Here is a 12402-nt window from a genome sequence, read left to right on the forward strand (position 1 = left end):
CAACATGGCACAAAAGCATGTTTGGCTGCAGGTTTGGGTCTGTTTGGTGAGGAAGCAGCGAGTTGACGAGTTGGCCCGGCTAGTGTTTGGTTGGTCCGCAACTGAAAATTGCATTACAAAATCATCCTGAGGTGCTTTCAGGCTCTTTACCAAGCAATTGTCTCGTCAACTTTCTGTTTACGTGTCTCTGGTCATGTCTGATAAAGAAACGTGGGTAGAAACTTTCCATGCCTGAGCCACATTTGAACACACATAGACACAGACATGGATAAAGAAACACAGACAAAACACACATATAAGCACCTCCACACTCACATCTGTCTAATCTAATAACTTCACGAATGCCTAGGCTCGTTTTCACTTCACATCACATCACCTAAACTCCTTTGAGTATTTTCCAAAACAGATGATGCCTCTCCTCCGTTTTCTCTCACACCCACAAATGTCCCAGGGCAAGGCTCGCTAAATCGGCCATCTCCACTGTGGCAACCGACCTTCTCACCACTAGCTCGGTGCCCGGGGCCAGTCCACACATCACGCCTGGTCCATCCGTCGCGCCTCCACTGTCTCTTGCCAGGTGCTCAGGTTTAATGACGGAGGCAGCGAGGGAAGGTTTAGGTCTAAATCAGCCCATGAAAGGGCTCAACCTGTCTAGAACAGGTGTCCTGGGTGACAGACAGACAGACCACATGGCTGGCCTCAGCTTTCTGCTCAGCCATGAAGGGCAGCGTCCTGTCTGGTCAGCAGGTCTCCAGCTTTCAGTTTATGCATTCATCCAAGGCGCCTCACACACATTATATCATGAATAAATGATTAGAAACTTTACTAAGGCATAGACCTTGTTATAATCACTGTAGATGCAGAGGATTTTGCAGGAAATATTTGTGTTGTTTTAAAGCACAGAGGGCATTTGCTCATTTCAAACACAGCTTCACAAAAATGTTTGCTGGGGCTCCTCTTGTTGTGGTCACAACAGGAGTTTGTTGCTGTTCATGGTGCCACTTGAACCCTCCTGTAAACAAGCAGATGGTGGAAGGAAGAAAACATGTAAAAAAAAATCACTTCCAATATGTTGGTCCTCTTCATCAAGTTAGGCAGAAAAATAAAAACAGAAATGTGTTTCAAGGAAGTTAGCATTTTAACAGGTAAGGTTATGGCTCTTGTAATTACCCCTGGCATGAGTCTCAAAGACTTTGTTGACATCCCTATTGACCTTTACAAATTAATGCTTTCAAAATATGAACTCCTTTTATCCTGGAATTTTATTTTTCATTCATTTTTTGAATGGCTTGGTACATGGCTTACATATATTATTGTCAGGATACAGGTACACATGGCACATTTTTTATATTATGGAATCTATCATAAATCTATAAAAAGATAAACAAATAAATGATCCAGATAGATCCAGATCCAGAAGGAAAAACAAAAACAAAACAGAATGAAACAATAACAGAGGAAAGACATGTCATGAATACTGTGTATCTTGAGTCATACTACAGGGTCACATAGTCACAGAGGAGACTGATATCTATTTAAACTTATCTTCCATTTAAATGTGAGCGCACCACTTATTCTACCAAGCTTACATTCATAAGATGTGTTTTCCAGCATTGTACTAACTCATTCTTTCATCTCTGGAGCCTTTGATTTCTTCCAATGTTTTAAAAATAACTTGAGAGACTATGTGTGTGTGTGTGTGTGGGTGTGTGTGTCTGTGTTTGTGTGGGGGGGTATATATATATATATATATATATATATATATATATATATATATATGTGTGTGTGTGATTGTAATACCCACAATAATAACAGAAAATGCAATATGTTTCTGAACCTTATACCTCGATCCAAAGTGGTCTGACTGAACTACATTCCCATACAGCGCGACAAAAAAGTTCCTATTTCAGTTGTACATGTCTGACATACTGTAAATCATCGTTCAACAACTTCATTCTGTGGAGCCTCAGTGGTGTGTGATAATATCTATGCAGTATTTTACACTGTGTGATCTTTCCCCTCACTTCTTTCACTTGCAGCATCCGGCCACAATTTTAGAACATTTATCTCATTCAATTTTTTTTTTTCACTGAGAACAAAGATGCTGAGTTTATTGACAAAAGAAAAAAAATTTGACTCACCTTCCTTTTTTGTATGCGTGTGTGTGTTCAATCATCAAATATTGAAGTTTGCTGTGAGACCAGAGTGGTCTGTGTTTAAGATTGAACTAAATTGCTTTGGGCATTTTTCCTATGTTTATTTTAGCTGTAAGGGTGTGAAGTGTGCCAAATTGACAGGCCTCCTCTCACATGCACATTTTCCATCTAAGAACAATGTGATGGTAGATTGAGCGAGACATCTTTCTTACGACCTCAGGAGTGGTGATTGATATGTGGTTAGATACAGTCTGTGTGTGTGTGTGTGTGTGTGTGTGTGTGTGTGAGTGCATTGGGCGGCGTGTGAGAGAGAGAGAGAGCAAGAAAGCTTGCGTATGTGCATTGTCTTCTTTAGTTGACTGCACAGCAGAGTGTTGTATGAGGAGCGGTTGTGTGCAGTCAGCAGACCTTGGGCCAGAGCAGTGCCACTCTCAATCAGCTGCCTGTCTGTCTCCACAGCCATACATACCTCCAGCAGCCACAGACGAGAGGGCACCGTCAAGGATTAGAGAGAAAAGTGGCAGTCAGTGAGATATATTTACTGAAAGAGCAAAGCGCAGAGTAACAGAGAAAAAAGGAATGAGCAAAGGAAGGAAGAGATCAGAGATTATCAGGGACCTTAGGCAGAAAACAATTTCTATTTCAGCATCACGGCTGCAGCTTGATGCAAAAACCCCTTTACTGAATACAGACATGCGCTCCCTCCTGTCACTGATTTTCCACTGTGTTACCTCTCTACACAGAGAACCCCAGGGAGTCTTGCTTCGAGCCGGGCCTGGTGCGCAATGGGACACGGGTGGGCGCCGACCTCAAGCTGGGCTCCACTGTCACCTACCACTGCGACAATGGCTACACACTAGAGGGAGACCCAACCCTCACGTGCATCATGGGGGGAGACGGCAAGCCGAGCTGGAACAAACCCAAACCCATCTGCATTGGTAAACACTGACATCTGGAGATGGTTGTTAGGAACACAAACCACATCAGTGCTTATAGATTTATCACATGTAAACACGCATGTGTGATTATGCGGTTTTTAGCACAGATCTGTGTCCTACAGGTATATGTGGAGAACCGTGTGGGTTTTGCTAATGATAATAAATGCAAGGGTGTAGTTTATTTTAATCTGCAGTTTGAAGTCAGCTACTTATTTTGCATATCTACTCCTCACACTCACACTACGTCATCCTGGCTGTTCTCTGACATCCCCACAACTCTTACTAACATACGCTGTGGAAAGCTGGTAAAAGACCCCCCCACACATCGAATTTGGCTCTCACTGTGTGAAGTTACATGTCAGGTGTAATACATGCACATTCTTACGCAAGCAAAAAAAAACACATTCACATACATGGCTTACGCACTTGTACAAGGATACAAGCATGCACTGGGCATCTGGGCCTGATCTCATCCAGGCTAACCCTGAGGGACACTTGGAAAACATTGCAATTTCACTGTGGCAAACACCAGACACATCTTCCACCCAAAGCCCAATCAGACAAGAAAAGTAATTTAGAACCAGAGGGAACAGAGGGGATGGAAGAACAGGAGAGGGGAGAAATGGAATCTTACACTACTGGTGTTAGACCTTCCCTCTGTGTTTGCCCTGTCTCCTCATGTCTCATCTCTGTCCGTCCAGCTCCATGTGGTGGACAGTACTCCGGTTTGGAAGGAGTGGTCTTGTCTCCTGGTTACCCTGGCAACTACAGCAGCGCACGAACCTGTCTGTACTCTGTGGTCGTGCCCAAGGATTACGGTAAGCCAAGGAAGAGCATTGTGTTATTGGATTTGGCCATTTCTTTCTGGCAGATTTTTAATTGTGCATGTTTGTGCACTGGTTGGCTTAAATGTGCTTTATAAATAAACTTGATTTGATTTGATTTGTGTGCCTGTGTGTATACAGGAAAGTAATCATGCATCTTTTCCTTATTAGGCTCAAACTATGCTGAAGTACCTTACTAAATTCTGCACATTTCTCACAGCTGAAACTAAACTAGACTTTTTTCTACGTGTGAATATTTCTAGTGACAGGTGTGTGGGAGAAAACAAGTTTGTGGAGAACTTGTAAAAGCTCCCACACACATAGTTTTCTTTAACTTGCAATTAAAGTGCTTTAGTCAGAGGTTTATTGAATGCATTTTTTTTTCAGGTATCTCTACACAGTAAAATCACACAATGATTGATAGTTCCCATATCCACCTATCTCAATGCCATACACATATTTTCACATTACTTTAGTGGAGCAATTTAATCACTGTCTTACACATTAGGGATACAATATGTCTGTCTGAGACACACACATGCACACATGCACACACACCAAAAAATAATTGGGTGTCTGGAAGATCCAGAGTTGCTGGAGTTTCACTACTTTTTTGGCATTTCCATCTTAAAGGTCACAGCTTGCTTCCAATATCTGATCTGATACTGTAGGAGCAGCAAATTATTCAGACAGCAAGAAAACAATGCAGGAGTGTGACACAGCTCAAACATGCAAAAATCAAAAATGTTTTACTTGCTCATTTACTTGTCCACAATATCTGTCTGCTTCACTTTCTTTCCCTCCTTTTATCTTCTGCTTCCTCTCCTCCTCCTTCTGGCTCTTTAATGAGTTATCAGCACAGTGCCTCTCTAGGGGAAAGCTCCCATCCTGTCATTGTTAAATTACACCAAACAGCAACGGCCGTCATTTGTTTGGCTTTGGGGCGCTTCACCCCAGAGTTTTTGAACGTCGAGGTCATGATGCCCATTTCGGAGGTACGGTGCTGTTCCAAAATGGCTGGGCACCCATCCTTGTCTCCTTGGATCCTGTCGGCAACATATTTTGCTCAGTGAAGTGAAAGTGAGGGAGGAAGTTGAAATAATTAAAGTCCACATTTGCATTTTCCTGGAAAATGACAATGAGGCCCGAGGCAACACACTTTGTCGTGCAGAGCCACAAATGCTCCGGCCTCGGTTCTTCTCATTAGGCTGATGCGCCGACCCTAATGATAAGCTATTTTCCTCAAATGAAGAGGACAGGGTCGGTGTCACTGCAGCCACCTTCCAACAGATACAGATGAAGCTGGTGTACAAGTCAGAGAAACTACTGAGGATGAGGAGGAGATGACAGATGCCGAATCATGTTGAACAAGTATAACTCAGAAGATAAGGTCCTGCCATCACTCTTAATGGACTGCACTGGTCCCCTGTCCCCTCTGCCCCCTTCCTCACTCCCTCATCCTCTTCATCCTTCTCTTTAATCTACAATATTCGCCAAAAGTAAACTAGACATGTATTGGATATGACAGGGCTGAATATGTTCAGGCAATAGCGATAGAAAGAGTGGGTTGAAAGCATGAAAGCACCATAGTGGAGCTTTGCCTGCACATTGTACGACAGATTGGCTGTCATTGCCAAAGCCTGTCATCTACTGACAAGCCATCAAGCCCAGACAGGACTGCTGATCTCCCTGTTTAATATCAGTTTTTGGTTGTGTTGTCATAACTGCTGGCATTATCCACCTCACTTTAAAGAAGACAGTTTGATGGAAATTGCTGTTGATAATATTCTTTTCAAAGTGGATACTACAAAGTACTTTTTTTTAATGGATTTTCTGTGTCATTTCTAATGGATTTGAGAGTTTTGTGATGCAACTGTGATGTGGTCACTAATTTTACCTAATTTCAGTTTCTTCTCATGTCAGTTTTCTGTCCTTATCTGTCTTTTCTAGTTGTCTTCAGCCAGTTCGCCTTCTTCCAGACCGCTCTGAATGACATTGTGGAGGTTTATGATGGGGCAACACAGCATTCCCGTGTTCTTAGCTCCCTGTCTGGAGCACACACAGGTACTTCAGCACAAACGTACACAACCACACACACATTTTGTGTAGCCTCTGTCGAGGGTGTTTCAGTTGGATTTAAACCTCAGGGAGGTGGAAAAAAGAAGCTATTTAGATGGAGCTCCAGGTAGGCAGGACGTGATTCACACATGCTTGTACAGTTTTTATTTCATATTCAGACCCAGCTTGTAACAAATCAGCAAGTCTGATTTGACTATTTGATCTCCCAGACATTATTTTTTGACACGACAGGGGACTAAATAAAATGTTGTCTTAGCCTTATGCCTTTCATAAGGATCCGGTTAAACTCGGAGACAAATTGCTGACACAGGCAGAGCTGCCGTGGCTGCAGGTGGGCTCCAGTGAGCTGTAAAACAATCCAGCAGTGGCAACAACAACTTAAAGAGTCAGGGGGGATAACACATCACCAGACAGGCTCAAGCAGAGTTGCATGCATACACACATGAACTGACATTACACAAACACAAATGTCAACTCTCAGGATATGTACAAACGCACACACAGAAACACTTGTGGGGCAGGTTTAAGCCAGGGAAATGAGATAGGGATTTCCTGTCTCCCATCATCAAGAAAACCAGAATTTTTACCTTGAAGCAAAGACAGCTACTGAAAGCTGCATTGCCACAGCTATTATATATAGTGAATTACAAACTTGAAGCATTGGTACTAGGTTAATAATATCTTCTCAACTGTTCAGCTTTGCAGTTGTTTATTCATGACTGGAACAGCTGGATAAATCCTCACCAAAATTGCTGCCACTGCATGCAGTAATTACCTCAAATAAGCACACAAAAGATGTGCACATGCCGTACCAAATTATTGTAATACCTTTATTTTTTATTATGACATTAAAAACAATACCATGTAATTGAACAAACATTACAGATTCCTAACATTTTGTGATCAATCATTCACAGTTTAAGCCTCAGTAATGGCACAGTTTTGGTGAGAAATCCCAGTTTCACATGAACAGCCATGATGCATTCATGTGAAGTATCTTTAAAGACACAAGAAAACACTACATTCTTTCCCAACCCAATGCAGTGACCTCAACCTTGGCTGCAGAATGCCGAACTTTAACCAAACCATTTCCAAATTGTAATCATTGCCATATTTTACTTGATCTTATTCTTTACTTTTAGCTGAGTATACTCCTAATTTCATTTTTCATTAATTTTAAAGACAAACTTTGGCACACAAACCAGTCCCTAAATTAAACAAGGGCTTCCTTTGCAAAAAGATGTACAGCAGAAGTACAGCGCAGATGAAAAGATCAGTTAGTGTATGTGAGAGAATGGAGAGAAGGAAAAAGGACAACAGTTGTAAGGTTAAATGTGAGAATGTACAGGAGAACGAATGATTTGTGTTGCAGCAGAGTGGTAAAATTGCGGATGCATGGATGTGATAAACACCACAACTGTGTTGACGGTCTATAAAAGCAATAGCTCAAGTAGGGGGAGGTGCAACGTTTGAAGAGCATGCGAGTGAAAAGGTGTGTGAGTTTAGGGCAGCTCTCCATCTCAGCCTGCCCTAGCCCTCTGGCTTGACAAAAGCAAAATGATTACTTTGGTTTGTGTCCAGGGCAGCCTCAGAAAATCCAGTTTACAGCTCAATAAACAGGACGCTATATTAACTGCGGACTCCTGGCGGCAGGTTCACAGAGCTCTCTAACCAGGCATGGCAGAGCAGAGCTGACACACTTTGGCAAGGGAAGAGAGACTTTTTGCCCACACAGACAGTGATGCTGAAGAACTAGTGCGTGTAGGCACAACTGGCATGAATTAGGCATAATCCAGAAGTGTGTACCTGCATCTACTATACAGACCGATTGAAGCTCGCAAATCGACTGACATTCGTAACTGAAAACTTAGAAAGCAATGAACTCACCCATGGACAAGCTGTCATTATGTGTAAATACATTGCCCGGTAATGAGCATTTCAGAGGTTGGCAGGATATTATTTGTCAAGCATTGTAAATCACAGTAGTCAAAATATAAGGCAGTTTGCCGTGATTACACTAACCTTGAAAGGCATATGACATTAAACTAGTCAGAGTCTTTTTAAGAATAAAAGGCAATGATTTTGAATTATCGGAGGCAGTGGTGACAAACAGAATAAAAAGGAAAAGGGAGAGTAGAATAAATGAATGATGAAAGGTTGGAATTAGAAAAGAAAAGGAGACAGTGTGTAGGCAGAAGGGACAAAAGGATTCCATCAAAAAATCAAGGAGACTTATCAAAATGCTAATTTTTGAATTGATTAAAAAAAAAAAAAAATGTCAGTTGTCTCTCTGTTGGTCGTCAGCTCTGATAAGAAAGTCCTTTTTTTTCAGCTATATTCATGTTTGACCACCTTTATTGTTAATGCTACTTTTGTGTCAGTGCAAGCACACCACTGAATAAATGCAAAACATGTATTCATGAAATGTAAAATTCACTTCCTTTAATCCCCGCTAGGCTAACTCTGTTTTTAACTCCGAACCTTTTTGAATTGTGGTTTAACAGCTTGAGTTTTAGTCTCTGGTTTTGGTCCTGATGACTGTTGTGTCTGAATCTGTGCACACCAACAACTGCCACTGAATTTTGACTATTGACTTCCAGCCAAAGTCATATCTGTCCTTGCAAGTCTTTCATGTCGGCAGCGTAGAGGATCTTTTTAAGGGCAAAGCGGTTTGGAGCTGGAGAGTGGCCAGAGGGGTTGATAAGTTACATGCTGACACATGTTTGATCTGTCTGGATGAATACCTGCACCGCACAGCAAATTATGAAACACTGTCACCATGACAGCACACAGCAAGGGCTTCCTCTAATAAACTACCCAGCATGCCTTGGGGATCCTACAGTGGAACTTGAACAGTCTGGTGATGACGCATGAAGAAACTGTGCCATTGGAGCTATCTCAGGACACTGCACTTAAAGGCACAGAAATATTCACACAGAAAAAAAACCAAAAAAAAAAGCAAAAACATGCATGCACAGGATAGACTCGCTGACACACACAAACACAAACACACAGTCAGACACACAAATGTTGCCTCTGGGGTTAAGCACGTCTGCCTCCCACTACAGTGTGACAGCAAGCAGACGCAGAGTAATGAGATCCACTGCAGAGAGCCAGTCAGCAGCACACTGAGAGAAAGACAGAGAGGCAGAGACAGAGATGCTCACACTTTATATCATGTTCTGTGTCAGTCAACAAATAGTTTTCCACCACAGTAGATACACCATGTGGGTTTTTCTTGTGTTTAATTACACGACTACACTAAGCTGGTGAGGATAGCAGGAGATCGTATCAGTAATTTCAGTGATAAGATATTCTCTTCTGAGGATTTTAACTGTTGTCAGAGATTTACCATTTTGGCACAGATACATGTTCTCTGGGGAATGATGCTGAAGCAGCCCCAAAACGAACTGAACCCCTACATTTCTGAGAAATTGTCCATTGTCGTTCATATATATATATATATGTATATATATATATGTATGTATATGTATGTGTGTGTATATATAGCTTCTCGGAGAGAAAATTACGCTGGCACAGAGCTCAGCGCACTGCAGCTTAAGAGAACAGATGCAAATAGGCAAAACACAAATAAATTCAGAAAACACAAATACTCACAAGACAATGGAAGAGTTTCCAGGGGACACAAAAAAAGTGACATACCTGGAAGGGATGCAGTCACATGTATGTCCCCTGGAAACACTTCTGTTGTCCATTGTCTTTTCTTAAGTTGCACTGCATTGGGCTCTCCGCTCTCCGGCCACCGTAGAAAACCTTGCAAAATGCTTTACTTTTCAGTAAAAAAATAACAACAAAAATAAAAAACAAAAGGCCTGGCTGCTCATATAGGTTTTCTGATGCCATTTAAAACTAATCTCACACTCTACTGGTTAAAAGTCTGTTGGCTGTTCCACAACCTGGCAGCTACAACAACAAAAGGTCAATCACCCTTTGGTCTTTAATTTTGACAGATGGAAGCAGTCAGGTGACCTTACAGTCCTGCCTGCGCAGTGTGCTATTAAGACTTCCTGAATGTAAGCAGGAGCTTGATTGTGGAGAGCCTTACACAGCAGGTGATAAATCCATCCCTGAATTGGATTCTGCATTTCACACACAGCCAGAGAATAAAAACCAGGGGCAGGTGTGATCTCTGCAGCTGGCTCGACACCACTCAGAAGTCTTGCTGCACCAATTTAACCCAGCTGCATATTCTCTAGTAATGATTTGTTAATTTTGTTAATGTGAGCTACAATAGTGCAGCTAGGAGCAGACAGCTGAGCTGAGAAAAACAAGGACAGGACTGTGAGTTGATAAAAGTGGTTTGACCAAAAGTAACGTCTGAGCTCCCAGAATGTGACTTTTTATAGGCAGACGCAATGATATCAGTGCCAATAATCAGGACTCCCATTTGGTCACTATGTAGCTGAAGGAAATTGTTGGCTATCCGATAAGCATCGCAGATAAGCGCAGTCCTGTATGACCATAAAATATTGGGCTAATATTAATAACCACCATGCATTTGCATAATGCCATATGCTCATGATGCCTTATTAGCATGTTGTATTTTCATCACAGTAGGCCCCTCTGTCAAAGCGTAACCTCACAGTTTAACACAGCTCAAGACTTAACAACAGATTTTCACTGAAATCAGATATCTGCACTTTTTTTTTTTTTTTACTTTGCAGCAATGCATCACACAGAAAGTTTGTCATGTTTCACACATTTATTAGCTCTTAGCCCTATTACTTGCATTTTTGAATTTTCTTGCTGGACGCAGATTGAATTCTCGAAATTGTCACTAACATTCACACCTAAATTGTGTTGCTCAAGACTGATGATGGGAATGTTTGTTAGTTAACTGCATGTGATTAGATGGTAATTAGGTATCAAGAAACAGTCGTTTGTACCCACACAAACATAAACCGAAGGCAGCACATTGTCAGAAACATTGCAAACTATGTCTTTAACTTTTCTCCACCTCAGGGGAGTCGTTGCCTTTAGCAACCTCGAACCAAATCCTGATCCAATTCACCTCCAAAGGCCAATCCAGCTCTAGAGGATTCCACTTGGTCTACCAGGGTAAGTTTTTAACACAGAGACACAGACACACAAACAGACTCACAAATCCTACTGCCATGTTTCTGTAGGAGTCCCTCTGTTCTAACAGCCCCATTTCCTCTCCATAATAGATGACTTGCTGAGTGATTTTGCAAGGATTCACCTTCAGTCGGCGTTTCACCTGTGACTTGCTTGTATGTGTGTTGGCAGACGTGTGTGATTTGGAGCATTAACTCAGTAGAAGAATGGCGGTCTGTTGAAAAGGTTGTGCTTAAACTCCCCAGTTCATCTAGTCCCCTAAGAGGAACTTATCTCTCGAACTGTTATTTTCCTTAAACAATGCACTGTACCAGAAATGGCATTTGCTGCAGATATCCAAAGGCAACAGCAGCTCTGGAGGAAATTTAATGAATAAATAATTCATTTTTGCATTTTATTGTAAGTGAGCTGAAGGAAGCACAAGGCAAAGAGAAGCTGAATATCATATTTTTGTTTTATCTGTTTGGGACACACTGATCATACTGACACTGATGGAGAACTTAGATTTATATAAGACCCCATGCAAATTAAGTAGAAATCTCTTTTTAAAGCTTTCAACACAGATAAATGTTACAGGTAATGACTCAAAATCAAATCATGCTCTCTCTCTCTCTGTTTCTCCACAGCTGTGCCACGGACCAGCGCCACCCAGTGCAGCTCAGTCCCTGAGCCCCGAAATGGCCGGCGGATGGGCAACAACTTTGCTGTTGGCGCAGTGATCCGCTTTGAGTGCAGCCCAGGTTACATGCTGGAGGGATCAAGTGCCATTGAATGTTTGACAGTTCCCAATGCCTTGGCACAATGGAACAGCTCCATACCCAGCTGTATAGGTGGGGCATGAACACTCAAACACACACACAAACGCTCATTTAAGCTTTCACCAGTCAGTTTGGTTGTGTTTTTCTTTGTTGGTTGGTTTGTCTTTCTTTTTATTTATTTCTTTGTTAGTTTCTTAGTTTCCTTTCTTTCTCTACTTTGTTTCCTGCCATGTTGTGTGTCTGTGTCTCTCTCACTTGATAACTAGAGTGTCAAACTCTTGTTAGTCCGACACAGATGTGGGCTGCCAGCCAGTGCCTGTAGCAACACAGTGAGATTCAGCCATGCAGCACGCAGGTAGCAGATACTGCTGAGGGTCACAAATACGCACAGATGTACACGCACACACACACACACATATGGTAATATCCACATGTATATACAGAGACACACTCTCACACACAACATATAGCTGTAGCAGATGCTCCTGCACTGTCACCAGATGTGTAAACGTGCAGAACAAGCTGGGGAGAGAGTATTTGAAGACAATGT

At 42.0% G+C, this 12402-nt stretch overlaps 1 protein-coding gene across 1 annotated transcript in view; it reads left to right on the forward strand.

Moving 5' to 3' along the window:
• Nucleotides 1-12402, forward strand: part of csmd2 (CUB and Sushi multiple domains 2) — a 229383-nt gene that overhangs the window by 157572 nt on the left and 59409 nt on the right. Inside the window, exons 31-35 of the mRNA XM_071499949.1 lie at nt 2900-3094; nt 3796-3912; nt 5869-5982; nt 10981-11076; nt 11721-11924. Coding sequence (XP_071356050.1) covers nt 2900-3094; nt 3796-3912; nt 5869-5982; nt 10981-11076; nt 11721-11924 — 726 coding nt within the window. The remainder of the gene's footprint in view (nt 1-2899; nt 3095-3795; nt 3913-5868; nt 5983-10980; nt 11077-11720; nt 11925-12402) is intronic.

Source organism: Trachinotus anak, unplaced genomic scaffold (assembly GCF_046630095.1).
Source record: "Trachinotus anak isolate AG129_WGS33_773 ecotype Australia unplaced genomic scaffold, CSIRO_AGI_Tana_v1 ptg000016l, whole genome shotgun sequence".
NCBI lineage: Eukaryota > Metazoa > Chordata > Actinopteri > Carangiformes > Carangidae > Trachinotus > Trachinotus anak.